At 39.4% G+C, this 21609-nt stretch overlaps 1 protein-coding gene across 2 annotated transcripts in view; it reads right to left on the bottom strand.

The window, feature by feature from the left end:
• glis1b (GLIS family zinc finger 1b) overlaps positions 1–21609 on the bottom strand; it is a 91574-nt gene that overhangs the window by 34785 nt on the left and 35180 nt on the right. For both annotated transcript variants that reach the window (XM_028028225.1, XM_028028226.1), the window contains exons 3-4: positions 19617–19809; positions 17080–18592 (exon numbers count right to left, since the gene is read on the bottom strand). In XM_028028225.1, the coding sequence (XP_027884026.1) occupies positions 17080–18592; positions 19617–19809 (1706 nt within the window). The remainder of the gene's footprint in view (positions 1–17079; positions 18593–19616; positions 19810–21609) is intronic.

Below are 21609 nucleotides of genomic sequence, written 5' to 3'. Positions count from 1 at the left end.
CGTTCTAAGTCATTTTTTGCCAAAAGTGATTTTTGCAAAACATAAATAAACAAATAAATAAATGTAAAAATAACCTCTTCTTTGTGCCAAAAACTTATCTAGGTTAAAAAAAAAAGCTGTAACTATTTTAGGAAGGTGACAAAATGCAAATAGAGTTTTTGTGGGAAAAATTTTATCCAGTTTTTAAAAGAGTCATCACCATGGCTGCGTTTTTCGAAGAAATCCTGCAAACAATGGTTCTGTCATTCTCTCTTTGCCAGGACTGTATGCTGAAAATGAAATGAGTAAAACTTCAAATGCAAAGAAGAGTCAATACCTTAGCCCTTTTTTCACCACAAACAGGTGCACCATGGCTACTCCAGATTTTTAATTAGAGTTTCTTCTAGGCTTGTTGCAATAAGCAATAAATCAGTTAATTGCATGATAAAGTAAAATGAGGTCAATAATTCCCATTTGCATAATTTATAACCTTTCTCTTTTCTCTTTTTGCATAAAAGACTGGAGGACAAAAGTCTTCTCTTTGGTTCATTGGTCTCTGCTTTTTACAGAGACTTTATAATTCATTTTGTTTGTCGTTTCTGTTGTTTTGTTTATTTATTTTGGATATTCAAAATGTCTTCCAGTTTGTTTCAGTGTTAAATATCCATTAGAATTAAAAGTTTATTGACCTTTAAGAATTTGTCCTTGCATCATTTTGTCATTATCATTATACAACTTGAACAGCGTCTCAAAACAACAATATTACTGGTTATTGCAGTAAATTTTGGGAATATTTATCATCCAGCAAATTTGTTACAGTGGCACGCTCAAAATATTAGTCAAAAATTATTTTAACCATTCACAGCAACTGATTAAAATGTAACACAAAGGATCCAAGGCCACAGCCATAAGCAGCCACTGAGGCATTAATTATAAACCCGTTCAAGAAATCCAAACCCGCCTCGAAAAAAGAAACACCAGAGCTTACGCAATGAAAATCCTAAACATGATCTGCGTTCCAAGCCGGCGTCTGGACTGGTGTTACTGGCAGTCAATGCAGGATCCTGCTGCGTTCTTTGACACCAGCGCTCATGTCTATTCAGCGCCTTTCACTCACACCTGCCGCCATTTTCACTGTCGCTTTCTCCAGCCGTCTCCCTTTCACCCCCTTCAACCTATAAACTCCTCTTGTTCTGCTGCAGAATGAGGTGCATGTCTCCATTTCATTTTAGGGCCATTGTTGGGATGATGGATGCTATTTCATACGCAGCCAGCAAAGAAAATAATAACATACTTAATTGATCTACTTTATCTTCTGCTAATCCGCTTTACCAAAGAATGCGTAATCAGATTTGCCTGATTGGCATGTGGTTTGAGTTGATTTGTTGTTGGAACCATCATCAGTTTCTTTCCTTAGAAAGTACATTTGGTTTTTGCCAATAAACGGGGGAAAACTGGCATCTGTGGATATTGCTACAGGACTGGAAAGATTTAAACTATTCCTGCTCTAACTAACACTAAACCGCAGCATCTGCTAGGACAACCAGTAGCTATTTTCTAACTGCATGAATGTGTTTATAGTTTCTTTACTTAAAATATGAATTCTTTCAGAGGCCAGAGAACTATTGCTGCACATAATCACATTTTACTTCCATTTATACGCACCCTCTCACCTGCAGTGTACTTTTGTTATTTCAGCTGATAAAATGGATGTATTTTTTTATTTTTTTAAAATCTTGCCTACTGACTGTACATTTTTGTAACAAACCCAAAGTGATCCCATATCAATCAGATCTGGTAGGTAAGGAAATAAAACTATTCGCTCTCTAAACAGTTTCGGAGTTGACACAGCTGTTTAGGTTTAATGCCTGCTGCAGCAACTCTATAACTCTGACGTGGCAACAAATAAACACTGCAGAAGCCCAGCGAGTTGCCAAGCCAAATACCTTCATGCCAACAGCTCTGACATTTAGACAGAAAACATGCCTGCAAAATTAAACAATAGGTCAACACGGCGTTATGATCAACACCAGCTCAGGAACTCAAGGAGAGTGGAGGAGAAGAAAGTGCATTTATGCAACCACTCTGGACCGGGACCAGACCACAAGGACTTGTGCCAAAAAAATGTGGTGCAACTGCGATGCCATGGTGCCCTCTCGATTTGTTCAGTCCTCGGTGTGCCAAAGTTGTGTTCTTTTCTGCTCTCTGCGGATTTCAGGGCCCAGTTTGCAGTTCTGTGGATATGGCTGGTTGAAACATATCAGACTGTGCCGAACGTTTACTGTGTCGAGTCGAATCACAGCTCATGCGCTCTCAGCAGGCCCATCACCATTAATTTACATTTCAATAAATCAGATTACCACATTTCTGTGCATAGATATCTGTTCTTATTTAATAATGCAGTCTCCATTTACAAGTCAGTGTCTTCTGACCTACAAGAAAACTAATATATACAGAATTGCAGAAAGGTTTAAACCACAACTGAGTCCTTCATACTTTGTTTCCAAGGAGTCATATTTCTGTGTCTTCTTTTAAAGTGGTCTCTCCAAACTGATCTCTAAGCTTGCAAAAGAAAAGGTTTTTCTTTGGGTTTTGACTTGTGTTTTTTTGCTCATTTTCTCTTAAGCTCAACAGTATGTTGTGGAGTATGGGCTGTACTTAAAAAGATTAGGAAACTCGATAAATAGAGGGCCAAAGAAGAGTTGTTGGGTAAGATCAGCTTATAGAAGATAAACAGAATCTGAAAGTAATTTCTTCATTAAGTGGAAAAAATCCAGCAAAGGCTGGACAAAAGACATAACAGTTTTTTTTGTTGTTTTTTTTATTATTCTACTGAGTTTGAGAAAATTGTTGCCAAATCTTTTTCTCTTTGTGAAGCCCCTTGTTGGTGGTATTTGATTTTTGCATTTCATAGATCTGAAGAAACTGTCTCTGTGACAGATTGCTTGTAACAAAGCCTCAAGAAAAATTAGAAAATTATTTGGAAATGTTTCTGAAGACAAGATATCGGTTGCCGGCTGGTGACCGGAAACTCAAAAACTCAAAAATCCAATTTTTATATTTTTTTCCCAATCAGCAAACGCACCATAAGTAAGCATTAACAGATCACTTAGCCACAACAGTATTGAGTGTAGAACTTGTGACTGAGGTAACCAGGCTCAACATTCTCTATTTCTATCAGTGAGGTGTTGGAGGATGCAAAACAAAATGTAAAGAATTGTATTTTCTACTGAGGTGATGATAACTAACACAGTGTTAGACAGATGCTGCAAAGTATCTCATTTTACATATGAAATATTTCCTATAAAACAAAATATATTATCTGTAATATTAGTCCAATCCTTGTACAGTCTGATCCTACATAATCTGTCAGTTGGAAAGCTTAAATAAAAACATTTTCCCCTGAATATTTACAATTCATTTTCTAGTAGAACTGTACTTTGAGTCATGTATGACTTACATTCCAGCGTTGGCTTCATTTCTGGAAAATAATACAAGTAATACAAAGATATTTTCTTTGTTTTGTCTCACACAATCGCTTTACGGCAGTGGGAAAGACTGCTGCTATGGGAAGCTGGTAGAGCTTTTGCAAAAATAAGAGGATATGCTTTGACTTACAAGTCTTTTACTTTTACTGCAATCCTGCCTGGATAACAAAGCCAATCTGGTACTAAACACTGCATAAACCTTCTCACATCGATGTAAAACGGATTCCAAAGCTGAACAGATTGAACGTGAAACAGATGTGTTTGAAAGTGAACAGAAAGCAGAGAAACAGACACGAAGAACATTGGGACGTTAAAACTCCATGGGGGCGGCGGTAAGGCCCATCTTAAATATCTCTGTAGTGCCAGTTCTGCTGGGGTCACACAATCATAAAGGGAGGCAATAAGAAACTGGATCATTTTGTGTGCTGTGTCCTTGTGTGCCCCACTATGATGGTTTTAGTTGTATTTCTTCTCTAAATTCATCTAAGCTCCCTTTCATCATCGATCAGTGAATTAGATGAGATTTCAGTGTGATCTCACCGCTTTAATAAACATTATGTGCTATATGAGACCACAATACGTGGAATTCATCACTGATCCTTACATTCAAATCTATCTTAGGTCTCACTATGTCAAGGAGGAGCTGCAGACCAAACTGTAAACACACAAATCTCAGTCTCACCTTATGGAAAGTTTGATTCAAACTCTCGGTTCATAAATTAAAAATGCATCTCAGGCCTCCATCAATGCATACCAACTCGCTCATCATGCGTAACGGCTTGTGATGAATTCTGGCCAGAAAAATGTAATTTCTGCGATGACATCAGAGGAGCTGGATTGGCCGTCTGGCTCCTCTTCTTTCAGCCTTCACATCTCCTTGCAAACATTCAAATTAAATCCGGCACACCGACCGCAAAACACAGCAGTACATAATTTAAACCTGACACCCTAAACGTAAACACGTCTTTCGCTACGTAATTTACCCATACTTCCCTCTGTGTTTATTTTGTACGGTAGCGGCTCTGTTCTCACATACTTTAGCCTCAGCTCTGGGTTTGCCTGCTGTGGTGTGGTGTGCAGCTGGCTGGGTGTAAGGATACCGCTGTCCTTGGATTATGCTGTGACCCAAAGTCTAAAGTAGTCCCAGTTGTGTCGCTTGCATTTGCATGTTTGGTTGAAGGTTTTACGGGTAGTCTTCGCTCTGGATTCGGATGTCTGCAATGGCCTCTGCAACACTAACAACTTTGGAAGCGCTGCAGATAAATTCCACACTTGCACAGAACCAGCTAACTGCTGGTAAACGTTCAAGCTATTTGCAAAGGGATTGTTCTCAGCATAAACACAGCATGTAATGTGGGAGTTAGTAGCAGCATCATAGGAAAGAAAAACTGTAGCTGTATTTGACTAATAATATCCTACAGAGCAGGGCTGTAATTATGAGTTGGTCACAAGTGTATTTTCCCCCACCGCTAACAAATATGATCTATGACAGAAAGCACTACAAGTGAGACCCAATAAACCCTGTTGCCTTAAAAAAAATAACTGTGGAGTAATGTACAAGTTGGCTCAAGACTTCATTTTCTCTTTTATTCTGTCTACTACTGTAAATGTCAAATTTTTCTATTTTTAGATCTTGAAAATAACATTTGAAGAGAACTTTGACACTGATTGTTAGTCAAGTTTCCGATATTGTTAGGAAGTCAATGGAATAGGGGTATGATGGAAAACGCAAGCAGAATCAACTAACAATAGGTTGCTTTTATGCACTTGTTAGTATTATTTTTTGCTGAAGACAATGCTCCAGACCTCAACTTTGGAAACAACAGCCGTTAGCAGTACAGACAAAAAAAAAAAAGTTGGAACATCTGAGCAATGCCAGGAGGAAGAGATAGTCACATTAACGACATTAACAACATCAAAAAACATTGCTAAAAACTCTCCTAATCAGGTGCAGCATGTGCTTCCTTTGGGACATCTTCAGCTTATGTGGGAACTCTAACAGAAACAGACTCAGGACTAACCAAGACAAAAAAAAAACTCAGAAAAATGGCTCCACAACTGTTATAGCATCTAGCACAGACTGGCTTTAATGTCATAGTTTCAAATAAGGCTGCATCAGTCTGGATAACTATACAATGACAATGCTGTGTGACTTTGCTTTAGATTTTTAGTCATAAGCAAGTGTCAATGAACTGATTTATTTTTAATTGCAAGCTTAAAGATAGTGACTTCTACTAGTACTTCTAAACAGTTAGTATAGAATGTCTGTAATGCCAAAATCATTTGTTGCAACGTAGAGTACAATGCTCCAGGATGAGAACCACCCGGTGGTGTATTTCCTCAAGTCATAATGAAAGTTATTTGTGCTTATTGTTTCATCATTATGTCACTGTAAAGCGCTTCTAGCAATGTTATACTATAAGATTAATTACATGCTGATATCAACTCTCATTTTTTTATTGTTCATGTTTTAGTCAGGGTGCATACTTGTTTTATTTTCCCTTATTTTCAATATAAGGGAAATGTGCTCAGAAAATAATTGCAAAGACAAAGTGAATGTCAGAAAGAGGTGCATTTGTATTCAGATGTTCCACTGTTTTTGGAAATGTAAGATTAACTTTGACATTTCCTCACTTGCGTGAGATGTATGAACAGGATCTCTAATACCTCAATATTAAACTTATGAGTAATTTTGGTGATGTTTGTGTGATTATAGGAGTACATTTACTTGGGTATGTGTATGCTTATGACTTGTGTGTTGTATGCAACTTTTTTTCCTAACTTATGCTGCTTAGCATAAGTTAGGCTTATGCTAACTTATTGCTTTCGCCATGCTTACTGATAGCTTTCCGGCTATGTTTGTAGGTTCTTTTAGCAGCTCACCTGGAGAACCTGGACACTCGCTATGGCTCTATATTTGATTTTTGAATACATAATGTTGTTCATAAATCCTTTTAGGATTTTTAATAAGGTATACCAAAAAGATTTTGGTGTATTTTGACATTCAGATATCCCGCTTTATTGAAGAACCTGTGTTTTTTAACCCTGCCTAGCCTCCTGATCAACTGGGAGAACCAACACAGCCACCCTGTGGTTTCAAGTCTCTTATGTATTAGTAAACTGATCTGGCTCAGCAGAAAGGTTAAACTGATTAAGGCTTTGGATGGGACACAAAAATGACACAAGCGTTTTGTAATGTGCATCGAGCCACTGCTCTGGGTCGTCAGGTTTCCAATACCAGGGCGTGATTAAATGCAGAGGAAATGGGCAAACTCAAAATACTGCATTCCAGACAAATGCAATTAAAGTGTATCGCATGTAGCAAATCCTGAATGCTTTGATACCTGCTTATGTGGTTAGAAGCAAGGTAGCTCCAGCTCAACATCTGCAGCTACGCTTTAATACAACTAAACATTTTTAAAATGCTCCATTTCTTATGCCTTGAAAAAATTAAATGTGAAGTTTTAACGAACAACCATTAAAATTTAATAACCACATGGAGATTACCTAAGTCAAAGCGTAAATATCCAACAATAATGATATCTATAATTCTGGTCTACATTTGCTAATAGGGAGTGGAACTGTTTATTAGTTACTTATCATGAAAGTCGATAAAATATAACAGTCTTTACATAAAACTAATTTGATTGATATAAACAAAACCAATATACAATATTTTTCCCCCACTCTGCGGACAACATTTCAGAGTATTGAGGTATTCTTTACGATTTATATTACATTTAGAATCGATTGATAAATAATTAAAATAGTAGTTGGGTAATTACTGACACACTCAGCATTAAAGTTAGAGTTGCTGTCATTTTACTCTTTTAATATGCCTAATAGCAACATTTGGACAAAAAAACATGCAATAATTTGTGCTCAATCTACAACATCCAGGTAGGATCTTTTTTTTTTTTCCATTTAAAAAATTATAAATGTGCTTAATGCAACGTTGAGGCCTTTTCTCAATGTTGGTGAAAATAAAAATTACTCAGAAATACCTTAAGAATCTTCTATTGTTGTGATCTTTAGGTTGTTTAAACTTTTTATTTCGGTTATTGTCTCTTTAAATTTCTTTATTATTTGTTCATATTTATGTGTGGTTCTTTCAGTGTATTACATGTATTATAGTTCAGTTGTTCTTATTGTTTGTGTTTTGGATTTTTTTTCTTCTTTTTGTTTCTGTTGTATTTAGGTTTCCTTTCTCCTTCCTTTTCTTCGTTTTGCACCTCACCCTTTCATTCTGCTCCCTGTCCCAGCTGTTATTCATCTCCTCATTTGCCTCTACTTGCTCCTTTCCCAGCTGCATGTAATCACCTGTCGTTAACTCCTCCAGTTCTTTGTCATTTCCATTCCCTCTGCAATATACAGCTTTTTCCGTTGCACTCCATCAACTTTCCATGTTCCCCATTACACCTGGTTCGTCATCACAAGTTATTTGTTAAATTTTTCATTACAACAGCATTTTCGTCTTTGTGCGGTCTGCACTTTGGTCCTCCTTTAATCCTGCAGCGTGACATTTATGTTACTAAAGAGTTTCTTCCCTCACTTATATGCCTTTATATAACACATTGAAAGGCCTGATGGGATTAAAACTATTCGCTGAAATGCAATCTTTAGGAAACCTATTACAAAATCACACATTTTTCTGTGGTGCTGCCTTTGATCCTTGTACACCAGTAATCCAAGTCAAAAGGTATTTAAAGAAACCTGAAGGCTAAACCTGCACATTTACAGTCAAGAATTTGTGAAATGAAAATGACTAATCTCTGCATAGTCAGTACGCATTTAAGTCAGGATAAAACAGTAAAAATAACAACTGTCTGTAATTACAGAGTGCAAACTTGGTAAGAGAGCTGGATCAGCAAAATTACTGGAAAAAAATTATCTGGTGGACCGGTTCACATATATCGGACCTCCCAAGAGGTGAGTGACAAAGAAACTCTCTAGTTTCTTCACCTTGTTTGCATTTTGTAGTTTCAACACATGTTTTTATGACTCAAACGGTTTGCTTTGACACCCATTTATCAGCTCACACCAGTGCCCAAACCAAAGGTGGCAGCAGTGACAAAATCTCCATCCATCACTGTGCTGTGCCTGGATTGTTAGGTGCATTTAAAGATACATGTAAGTTAGCTAAAATTACAAAACTCAGAAACAAATCCGAACAAATTGAGATCAACAAGAGAAACATTCTCAGGACTTGATTTTGAGACATGCTTACCCTGCTACCTAAAATATCAGAGGACTAATCGGTTCTCTGACATTTTCTTTTTAATTTGAAGATCAGATCGAGATGGTGCCTAGTAGATGAACAAAAAACATTTAAGATCACAAAGAATCTTTTCATAACATGACCTCTGCTGTTCACAAAATCCAGCCAAGACTCTTTCATCTTTTTCAGCAGTCCTTGTCCGAGCTTATCCTTTGCTTGCAAAAAGCAACCTCAATGATTTCAAACTACAATATTAAATTGTGGCTGCATGAGGATGGTTGTAATCCCTTTCAAATTCTGTGTTAACAGAAAGCTTTTTGGAAAAGAAATCACTTTTTCATTCAAGCAAGTTTTTAATTATAAGCATAACACTAACAATGAGGAGGCGAGGGATCAAGGCATCAGGGCTCTAATACTTGATTACATTTCTGCAAAAGACTGACTGGAAAACTTTCTGAACCTGACAGGAAGTTGGCTCGGCCTGCTCAGCTGAACATAAGCAACATTCATTAATTCAGAGGTTTTGTGGCAGAGTTACTCCACCAGCGGTTTCATCACATGAACTGTAACATATGGACAGTTTTGAGTTACTAATAGCAAGATGAATGGACAGCAGTTCAGTCATGGAGACAGCAGACAGCTACAGAATGGGATTATAGGTTTAAAATTAAGAAGAAATAAGGTCGTGTACCAACTTGATGAATTAATTTGCCCGGGGGAAATGACTGACAAAACTTATGTTGAAATTTATTTAACGAGGAGCAGAAGGCCTTAAGTGCTAAAAGTTGATCCCTGCCAGGTTCTTTTTTTGGTCCTGATTAGCTCTTTGCATCTGAGCCAATACTGCAAGTTTTACAGGCAACTTAATATGAATTGTTTTTTTACCTCTTACATGCTGAATCAATGCCTTTCCTAGGTATTGTCTCTGATTAATGTAAATGAGCCATAAACAGACCTCTTTATTCCTACGACGCTGAACGATACAGTGCAGAAACCATATCAGGCATTTCTAATGCACAACATTTTGTATTTGGTTTCCAGCAGTGCCAAAGCATATTTTAATATCTGAATAATATTAGGGGGAAAAAAATATCACACAAGCCCCCTTTAGGATTAGTACGTCACAGCATGTTGCCTTGTGCAACTGTTTTTGTTAAGAAGGACGAAGCAGACAATCAGAGGCTCAAACTTGTTAATATCACCTTCACTCTGCACCCACACCCAGAGCCCAGCTCTAGTTTCAGCCCAGGGTCCAGAGGAAAAGTTTGCACATGTGCTGAACCACACTTTTAATTAGCTAATGGAACTCCCTGTTTTATCTCCTGCACCTGAGCTGATTGCTCACAAAAGAGTCCATTTACCCCTGAAAACTCACACACACACCCCCACACACGCCGCAACCTGGCAGCTGTCTATGACTCTGACATCAAAGAAAATTTCACCACTCTCTTCCAAAAATCAGTCCAGTAAATCTAAATATATATGTTAACAGCTTTTACATCAGTGGAAACCCCCTCCCCTCCAAAAAAAACAGAAATTCAGTGATTAATGCTTATTTTTCCAGGACGGCTGAACATCCAGCTTTCCCCAGCAAGTGCCTTGGGATGCATGTGTGTGTCAGAGAGCACATGCTTTAGTGTTTGTTTGTATACACACATGTACAGTCTGTTCTTGTACTAATGCTCATTAGGCTGCAGGTCATGGCTAGGCCTCATTATTTGTTTTTATCAAGTATAAGAACCCTCCAGATATGTTTTCAACTCCAGAAAAAAGGTGTGTTAGAAGTCTTAAAATAAATGTACCTTGTGTAGAATAATTTCACACAAGAAAACAATTTGGAAAATGGAACCTGACTAGATTTATTAAGAAAATAACCCAGGGTGGCATCCTGTCAGAGAGCAACACAAACACTGAAAAGAGAATCTGTCAATTGTCCCCTGAAGGATTTTTTACTGCTTTTTTCACATCTACATTCAAGAGGAAATGGGCCCTATAAAATATATGGCCATAAACAAAGAATTGGTAAGGATGCTGAAGCTGGTGTCTAAGTCCTAGTTTTCTAATTGGTTAGAAAACCAATTAAATTAAATTAAAGGACTATTTCATTATTTTATTGAGGAATCTGGTCTTCACCTAGCTCAACGTTTAAAATACTCAGATTGAGCAAAGCGGATTATTCTACAGTAAAGTAATACTCTTTAGAACACAGTTTATAATTAATGACACCTTTGACTATTTGTGAAACATAAAGATTGCGTTAGGTGATTTATTTTTGGATCTACAATAACCCTGAACTTCTGATGTGTCAAAGGAATGCAAAACGACTGTCTAGAACAAATGACTGGAAGTGGATACAAGCTTATTTTCTCAGTAGAAGTAATAGGTACAGAGGGGAAAATGGTAGGGGATAAAAAAAAAAAGACTCTTACAACCAGAGACCTCCTCCATACCTCTTATGTATGGAGGAAGTCCTATGGTCCTGTGGGCCTGTTTGTCTTATTCTTGTGAACCTTGCAGAGTGCATAGAATCATTGCCTCTAAAATAGCAGGATGTTTAAATAATTTTAAAAAAAGTGCTGGACTTTGGAAATAAGCAGAAAAAATGTCTACTTTCTTGCATGACCATTTTGGTTTCCGGCCGTAGATTCTACAAAAGACTTGAGCAATGAGATGAAGAGAGAATGTAGAGAATCCAGAGAGATAGCAGTAGACTGTCATCTCTTTGACAAAAAATGTTTTGGATTAATCTTGAAGTTGTTCTTACTCTGTGATATATTACAGAACCGTCCTGTTACTTGACATCAACCATATTTCTGTACTACACCTGAAATTGAAAACACAAATGTAAAGACAAGCTGTATTTTCTTTCGATGCAAGACAAACCAAATAAAGAGCGTGGCGCAGCACTTTTGCCTGAAGTCATGTTCCCATGTAAGTCCTCGCACAGACTCTCATCCTCCCTGCTTTAGGAAGATATTTTCCGAACTCTACAGCTCACGGTCGCAGCCTTCAGACACAACAGATCCTACGGGCTGGCCTCTGACAAAGCAGAGCAATATCAAAGTCCGAGACCATGACAGGGTTCCTCCTCCTGTATATATTTTTAATATTTATGCAGACACATAAAAAAAATTTAATAAACTAAACTAACAAGTGAATTAGGTATGAAACACAACAGGATATTGCTGAGAGATTATGTTGTTTCCTTTTGGGCCACATGTCCCTCGGTGCTGGCCTCTGCACAACAAGCCAGGACCAGCTTTAATTGGTGGGGGAGTGGGAACCAAACTAACTTTCATAAGAGTCAGCAGAGGTTTTCGTGACCCTCAAAATTGAACATCTACACATGGAAGGACCTGGTGTATAATTTTGAATGGGTAAGTCCTTAAAATACTATCCAGGTACGGAGTGTGACAGGCCCACTCGGGGTTCAAAGCACGGCTCATATGTTGTGATAATGACTTTTTCTTGCCAAGACACAGCGTGAAGCAAATGCTGTCCAGCTGGATGAGGAAAAGGGAGATAGAGTATATACTGTTTGCAGCGAGGCCGAGAGGAGAGAGAGGTGTGTTATGTTTGGATGTCAGCGGAGCCCTGCTTCATGAGTGCCTGCTGGAAGCTGCCGCTGGAAAGATAATAAAAGGATTAGACCTGTTTTTTCTGTAGAGCTGGGTCCTAAAACAGAATGTCTCAACTGTTTCCTCTACACGAATAGCTCAAATACTCAAATGCCTGAGTCTATTGCATGAGCACAACAAAAATAAGAGGCATCAGGGCTAGTGGCAAAAGGTCCAGGAACCCAGACAAAAAAATAAGGGATTTTGGGAAGTTTTGAGCTAAGACACAAATACATACAGACGCTTTTGGTTTCATATGTGCAGAATATTTGCTGAAAGTGTTAGTCTAAGCTTACTGAAGTGGGGTTATGTTTAAAAGACACAAGCAGTTAATATCTTACTTACAGCCGCTAACTCTCATAGCATTTTCATTCTGTATCCATGCAGGTTAATTTGTCCACGAGTCTGTCTGAGAGGGACTAAAACCACTTCAACCATCCTAAATCAACTACAATCTCAAAATCATCATCAGGATGAGGTTATTTTCAGAACCTGCAGTCAAAAATTTGGACATCCCTCACCATGAAATACCAGTGGAGGAGGTGCGCCACCACTAAGCTTCCTGTGTGCAACATGAACTGAGAACACAACATGGATGTAAATTGATGAAATACTAATGCATGCAGAACAGTTTATATAAACTAATATAATAATTTTGCCTTTTATTTCAAACACAACTGCTTTACATAGGCTTGAAACCACGGTCCCCCATTATATAAATCTTCTATTGTGGACCTCATGCAAGGAATCCTAAAATGTTCAGCACTTTAAATACAAGCAAAGTTGATGTACACTATATTTGAGATATTGTATTAATCAACATTTTTCTTAGACGAGCACCAGCTTCATCTTCCTCTCACAGTTCATAGAGGTCAGTGGTTTGTCTTTGCCTCCTGAAGCAGATCAATAACATTGATGGATCGATTGCAGCCCATTCTGTGTTGGAACCTTTCAGATGATCTTGAGGGATATCAACATGTGTAACTGTTCTAATTGCAAACATTTTACAGTAAGTGTTTTGCATAGGAAGGTCATTAGTGGTCTACCATCTCCATTCCCATGTAAATAATGATTATATAATCTGTGAATAACTGTTCAAAACAAACATGAAGACAGTTTCAATGTTGATAAAGATGCCATTCACATTATCAGTAACATAATGGAGTTATTTGAAGATGCTAGCAATCTCCATTGGCTTGGCCTTATTTAGACTGTCGTTATATGTTACTAATGGTATCAAACAGTCTTGACTGAGAGACTTGTTTACTACAGGTAAAATATTAATTCCTTATAACCTCTCAAGAGAAGTCTACTTAAAATATTCAGAACTTTGCAAACAAACGTTTTTGTTTTTTAAATAAATTTCTTGGCCTCTGTGTTTATCTTTTGAAATGTTCTTTCCTTCTTGGTGCATTGCAATCCTACATAGTGTGCCAGCATCAATCCTCCGGACTGTGAAACTCAAAGCAAACAATGACCCCATTTTAGCTTTCTCAGTTTGTGCATTTATGCGCATGCAAGAAGGGTGATCGAGAGGTTAAGGTGTGTTGCAGAATTTTCAGTGTCTCGTGTCTCAGACAGAGTCCAGAGGTTTGTCCACAATGAGCCAAATTGTTCTGAACTTCACATATGGCAAACATCCCCAAAACAGTGTCACACCCTGGAGTGTGTATGCAGGATATATCCACGCATTGCACATTTGTGATTTGACAGCACTCATGGAAAAGATACATCTGCAACAATAATAGGTCAGAAAACCAAAACAAAAAAATAAATAGCAAGCCATGAAATACTACTTAATTGGAAAGTCAAACTACCTAAGAGGACATTTAGAAAAAAATTGTAATCAGTCAGAGATTCTGAATACAGAAAAATCTGTTTTCCAGCTGGTTAAATGTATCAATATTAAGGAATACAATATATATATATATATATATATATATATATATATATATATATATATATATATATATTTAATAAATAAATACTTTTTTGAGTCTACTGCAAATCAGGCAAAGGTTAGTGGCACAGATTTAATTGGGCTTATTTTAGGGGTTTCAACTTCCTTACACACCAACGGGCCCCTATTTTAGTCCAACATATATACATTTTCCATGCAAGAAATACATGAACGTTACACAAAGTAGCCAGACAATAAATAAAGATAAATCATAATGTAAGATCCTCTGCAGTGCTCCGTAAATGAGTGAGCAGCTGATGTAGGCCAAGGCGCCATGATTATGGGTAGTAGACTGGACTGTTGCTGCTGGCCATTTTGGTACCCTAAACATAAATGCTTTGTGGTGCTCCCATCCCAAACTGGCCTTAAATGCACAAAAACATGCAACATATTCTATAGTCATTTATCTCCCAAAAATGAAGTGTTAAAAACACAAAGTCCTGATCTAAAATATTTTTGAAATTACTTTAGCAGCAAACTGTCAGTTCAGTGGACCCCCGGTATCTGCAGGTGTTAGGAACCTTAACCGCCTGCAAAAAGCTGAAATTTGTGATTACCGAAGACTTGTCCAAAACCACATAAAACACCCTGGTTTAGTAGTTCAAACTACCAAATATGCCTTTGTATCCATCAATGTCCACAGCAGAAACTATCTTAGCACAACCAGAGAAGCTAACATCCTTGGGCTTCCTTACATTTGCTCTTGAAGGTATACTGCCAATTAGCACCATGGAAAATAAATGGAGCTCCTGAATTTGGCTGCTTTGCAGACAACAGACAATAGTGTGCCAAGTAGCATTGTGCCAAGATACGTCAGCTTCCAAAGCTGTGTGTTCTTTCAAACATTCTAGATGTGCTCTACCAAAAGATCTGCAAACAGGCAAATTTTTTGTGAATGAGTTTGAGTTACATTCCACAGAAAAATCCACTAATAGATAAACTCTGACTGTTAAATCGAAAAGAGGCAGAGGTCCACTGTAGTTCTTTTCAGTATGAATTTATCAGCCTCTTTTATTCTTTTGGAGGAATATTCCCACATTGTTTTTACCTATATTATTTCAGTTCCTTGAAGGTTGTATGCATTTATTTTGGTACAGCAGTTTTCTGGAATTGCAAACATCCAACACCAATGAAATGCAGAAACTGCTGCTGCAACAGAGGCGATCGCCCTGAAAATTCCCAACTATTTTACCCAAGGAAGCACCAGGTCTGTTAATTTTCAATAGAATATAGTTGAAAATTAATACTAGAAGATTTAAAACTATTTGATAAACATACAAGAACTCTCTATTTACCAGGTTAGTATGTTTAGGAGTTTTCTACCTTAAGCTGACAAGAGCTTAAAATGAAAAACATCATATTGAGCAAGATGGGCAAATATTGCAGACCATCTCTCTGCGGCTCCCTTTAACCAGATTACTACATTTCTACTCATGTGTGGCTCGGATTTGAAGCCAATTCATCTCATACTTGTGAGACAGCTAAAAATTTAAAGCTCCCATTTAAACGGATCAAGTGTAGGCATTGTTTGGTTATGTTTCCCATATGTATTGGATTTTCAGAATCTGAATCTGTTCTCAGAAAAACAGCAGAACACTTGTGAAAATAAACAAGACTTCAGCCCTACACAAATTGTGGACTAATAGTGTGTTTGGAACAAATCTGTCCAAAGGTTGAAGGAATTTTCCATTTGTAAACGTACATGGAGGGAGTGACAGCTTCATGCTGATCTGTAAGAGCACGTGTGGAACTGGAGCTCTACCAATAAAAAAATAGACTCTCAAATCTATTTATTTTTACGGAGTGGACGGAGTTAACCATACAGCAGCCCGTGTAATTGTACTTTTTTGTGGGAAAAATTATGTTTGACTATAATGTTTTTAATAAAAAATGCAACCTCACTGTGCTCTGATAAATAAATCCATTTCTATTTTTTTAATCTACAGTTACATAATTGGTGTGTATTTTTCCTATAAATACAGTTGTTTGTTTTTTTTTCTTTTTTAAAAAAAACAGTGTTCTGAATACATCGGCCTCAAAAACCAAAAAAATATATTTAAGAAAATATGAAAGGTGACAATGAGGGAACACTGTTATTTTAAACATATTGGTTGAACGTATGAAAAACGGCGAGTGACTGAGGGTCACTGCGCGTAACAGAAACCCTGTAAATTCTAGACACTAACAGGTACCATAGAATTGCACAAAAATCCGTGAGGGACGACGGAGTCCCAGGTCGAAATTCCGTGAAAGAGGTGTTTGGAGCCTCGTGCTGGAAGCCTGTTGAAAGGCTGTTTACATCGTTTTTAACTGCGTGACTGTGAGCGTGAGAGGGAATAAAAATAGCAACAGGTATTTCGTTCCATATAACACAGTAGGAGTGTAACAGGTAAACCTTTTATGGATGCAAAAGCAAGAACCCCCCCACTTGATGACTTTGTGTTTCTGTGTTTGATATGATGTAAAGCACTTCGAAATGCCTTGCTGCTGAAATGTGCTATACCAGCGTTTCCCAATTCCGGTCCTCAGGCCTCCCTGCCCTGCATGTTTTAGGTGTTTCCCTTCTGCTACACACCTGGATTGAATATATGGGTGATCAACAGGTTTCTGCAGCACTTGATGGTCATGCAATCATTTGAATCAGCTGCTCTGGAATAGAGGCACATCTAAAACATGCAGAGCAGGGGGGCCTGAGGACCGGAATTGGGAAACGATGTGCTATACAAATAAAATTTGATTGATTGATTGATTGATTGATTGAACGTCAGACCACCATTTCTGCAGAATGGTAATTGATTGGTTTTTTTGGTGACTCACCATGCACTTGTTGGGTTTCTCTCCCGAGTGGACCCTCATATGAATCAACAGCTTGTAACGGGCATTGAAGGGCTTGTAGCGGCGAATGCAGCCGGCCCAGAAACAGGTAAAGTCCTCTCCTTTGCGTTGGTCAATGTGGACTTTCTCAATGTGCCTAACGAGCTCCTCCTGCTGCTCATAAGCAGCGCTGCAGTCGATCCAGCGACACACCTGCTTATCCGTTTGCACTCCTCCTCTGACGTCTTCGCGCTCCGAGGCTGTGTGGGTGGCAGGGGGGCCTCCGGAGGTTTGTTTTAATGCCAGAGAGGAAGCTTGTGTTGTCTGCTGACTCTGGTGCTGTAGCGGCCCCCCATGATTGGGGCCCGGGTATTGGTGCAGGTGATAAGGAGGAGGCATGGCAGATCGAGATGGGTGGGGAGTGTGACGGTGGTGCCCAGTGTGACCACTTAGGTGATGATGGTGGTGATAGTGGTGCTGGAAGAGTTCATCTTCACTTGGAGAGAAGTCATCAAGAGGTTCCTGCTTGAGAGCTGCCCCACATCTTTGACCTCCATCCAACAGGCAACTAGCATCAGAACTGGAGCTCAATGTCCCCGACATAAGGGCCCCACTCATCAGTAGTCCCAACCCATCCAAGCCTCTCTCTTCACTTTCCTCTGCTGTTCCTCCAGACCCAAGCCCCCGCAGCATGGGGACCTGCTCCTCGCAAAGCCCCAGGCTCTGCCCTAGGCCTGTCTCCGGCTCCACTAATGACGCCGAAGAAGAGGATGATGAGGAGGAGGCGGACAGGGACAGGAGGCAGGTGGCAGGTGAGGACAGTTGACAGCTCTCCTGTAGTGATGACTGCTGGGGGCTGCTGTGACGTGGGGGATTCCGGGGGGCCTCCCGCTGGCAGCAGATAGAGGGTGGGGATGTAGAAGAAGAGGAGGAGGACGACGAAGACAAGCCGGCGCTACTAGCGTTGCTGGGGGAGAGGTTAGCGAGGAATCCGTTGACGCAAGCAACCATCGACATCTGGGAGGAGGAGCAGATGGCTGCGGTGATATTGATCTCGTTGGAGGTCGTGCCAGTGGCTGATGGTGAACCCGTTGGGGCGACGCTGCTGGTGCCAGCAGCGACAGTAGACTGTGAGGCCAGGGAAAGGCAGCGTCTCTTCATATCGCTAGCGCTGAGCAGACGCGCTGAATGATGGGAGCCAGTTGGGGACAAAGCAAGTGGGGAGGAGCCATCTCCATTATTAAAAGGTTGCACCGCGTCTCCTGACACAGCACTACCTGCACAGCTCACCGTGCATACGCCTTTACCGTTAGTGCTAGCATGCAGGGCCGCAGCTATATCGTCTCGCGATGTCTCCAAAGCTTGATCTGCCCTACAGGCCGGAAACGCAGCCTGAGACTGGCCTTGAACACTGGAGGTCTTGTGTCCGATTGAGTTCTCCTGTTTAATCGGGTAAGGGGCAGAGGAGCGAGCCATGCTGGCACCAGGCGGGGCTCTCTGGAAGGCAGCGGTGCTTCTGTAAGGGAGAGGCAATATGAGTTGTACTAGTTTTATTTCCATTGACAGACAGACTGATTCATTCTTCTCAAAATGTTTCAGACAAACCTTATGTTCACCATGGCGGAGTTACAAATGAAACAAAACTGCAAAGTTATGTTACAAATCATGGAGAACAGCCTATCTATGATCCAGAGTTGTTTTATGAATAACTGAAATAGGATCTTCTTGTAGTGAGAGGATATGAATGAGCATTTAAGACAAAGAAGAGTGAGACGGGGGAGGTTAGGGTGGCTTCTGAGACTGAGAGGCCACTGGCTAGTGTGTCCATCTGACAGGCTTTGATGACACAAAGGGGTTAAACCCAACCCAGCATTGGGGATAAATAAGGAGTCACCTGTTTTGGTGGCATAATTGCACCCTATGAAGGGTCGCCGTTTACAATACTGTGTATTATGGTGGGAATCTTTGCCCTCCTCAATGGATAGCCCGGGTCATGTTTCTCCATGCGTTGCTGTGATCTCCGACATAATCATTCCTGTCAGCTGGCTCATTATGGATTTTGTCCAAAGCCCCTGAGTGATGTGAGAAGAGCTCGCTTTTCTCCTGTCTGTCTCTATCGTTATCGTCTTTGTCCCTTCCCCTGAGTTTCTGAGTTTACCAGGGAAGGAAAAGAAAAAAAAGAGCTAACGCTAGTCAGGACTGGAGAGAAGAACTGGGAGACCATGTCATCAGTGTCTTTAATAAAAGAATTGGTCACCTCTCTTTTTATTCAAAAGCACCTTTACCTGTTTGGCTCTATAGATGATATTGAGAGACAATATGAAAGAATAGAATGTTGGTGTATAGGCAACAAATATGTTAAAGCTGCTATCAAGAAATCTACTATGATATTCTTCAAAACATTAAAGATTTGCATTTCGATTAATTGCATTTATGTAAATAATGTATGTATGATCACTTGTGTCAACATAATTTATCTGCATTTTATCAGAAATACTATGTTCATATTTTAAAAAAGCAAGCAGTTGTGACAGTTTTACCTGCTTTCATGGTGCGGGCCATCCTGCAGAAGGAGGTCGGATGCTGGTCTGCTGCAGTGGAGGCTCGGGGGGTAGAGTCCTTCTGAGTGGCCCCCCGCTGGCAGTGGCAGACTTTGCCCACATCGCATTAGGGTGCCCTCTGCATCACTCAGCTCAGAGCTGCCATCCTTCTCTGAGCAGTAGGCCCCATTAACTGGAAGACAAACAAGAACAAAACAGCTAAACAGTCTGCTTCAGATCTGATCAGAGTGTATGTTCACTATTTAGATAAGGACACTATTCATCCCTGAAATGTGCTGACATCACAGTTCCCTTTCTGCAAAGCAAACCAGCGACTCTGTGTCACTGTAAAATAATAATAATTAAAAAAAATCTGCTTATATTGCAGCCAGCAGATGACTGAGCAACATCTGTTGATATTGCAGATATAAGCAATATAAGCAGCTATTGCTCAGTCATCTCCTGGCTTTGCTGGAAGAACAATGAGTTTGAACTTGGAGTCGTGCCTTCAGTGGTATGTTGAAATCTTATTATACTGTGTAGGACCTCTTGAGGAATAAATGTTGGCTGTCATTTCAGTAACCCTGAGTGATCTATGGAGTGCTTTCTGGCAAAGTGCAACCTATATAGTAGTAATAATCATGCCGAATAGATTAATCACTCCCATCACTGGAGTACTTTAGGGATTTTTATTCCAAACTGCAATATTTTCATTTTGGATAAATAAATGTAGTTTGTGAAAATTCTCCTACCAGTAAGCGTGACATAATTGCACAATTTATAAATGCTGACCAATTTGTGTACAATGTCTTGCATAATTGCTCGTATCATTTTACGTTTTTTACACTTTGTCACATTGTGACCTCAAACTTCAGTGTATGTCTTTAAGATTTTACAAAATAGAACAACACAAAGCAGAGAATGATTGTAAGACAGAAAATTGAATAGGTTTCAAAGTGTGGTATACATTTTCTTAAGCTTCCTAAGTCAAAACATTGCAAAACCATATTTTGCTTCAGTTATACCTGCAGGTCTTCTGTGATGTGCTCTAACAGCTCTTTGTGAATCTAGAGACTAAAATAGCTGCAATATTTGTCTTCACAAAATAGCTCAAGTTCAGTCAGATTGGGTGGAGAACATCAACAAAAATCAGTTTTCAAATCTTGTGACAACCTTTTAATTGGAGTTTGGTCTGGACTGTTTAACACATAATTATACATAATTTAAGCTATTCCATTGTACCTCTAGCTGTACATTTGCAGTTGATGTTCTGCTCAAACAACACTGATTTTCCTGCAGCCTCTTGCAGGTTTTCCTTCAGCATTGCCCTGAATTCTTCTTCTTATCAGTCCTAAACAACTTTGCTGTTCCTACAGAAGATGAGATTGATACTGCCACTGCCATGTTTCTGTGGGTATATCATGTTCAGAATGATGGGTCTTATAAGATTTCTGCCAAACATCGAGTTTTGCAGGTGGGCCAAATAGACCAGTTTTGTTCTCATCTGACCAGAGCATATTCTTTTCTTTAAAGGTTTTTTTTTTGGCTCTAGCGGCCTTTATTTGAAAATGTTAAGGGAGGAAAGTAAGTAAAGAGAGATAAGGAAGACATACAGCAAAGGTCACCAGGCCAGGCATCGAACCTGCGACTAAGGCCTCCTTATGTGGGTTTTGCTTAACCCCTGCGCCATCAGAGCACTTTCTTCAATAGTTTTCCTGTCAACAGATTCCCTCATTGGAGATGTGAAGCGCCTAGAGTTACTGTGAGCCTCTTGGCTCCTTCTTCGATTAATGTTGTCTTTAATGTTGTCTGTTTAGGTGGACGGCCCTTAGTCAGTAGGTTTGCTGTAGTTGTTCCATTTGTTCAGGTGACAGACTAAAGTGCACTATGAGATCTTCAGACATTAGGATGCAACGTTTTCGCAACCTGATCCTTGACGTGTCTGATGCGTTTCTTGGTCTTCATAATGCAGATTGTTATTAATGTTCCATAC

This window comes from Xiphophorus couchianus, chromosome 9 (assembly GCF_001444195.1).
Source record: "Xiphophorus couchianus chromosome 9, X_couchianus-1.0, whole genome shotgun sequence".
In the NCBI taxonomy this organism is placed as follows: Eukaryota; Metazoa; Chordata; class Actinopteri; order Cyprinodontiformes; family Poeciliidae; genus Xiphophorus; species Xiphophorus couchianus.
The sequence above is the reverse complement of the archived record's forward strand: the minus strand, read 5'-3'. Positions and strand labels throughout refer to the sequence as shown.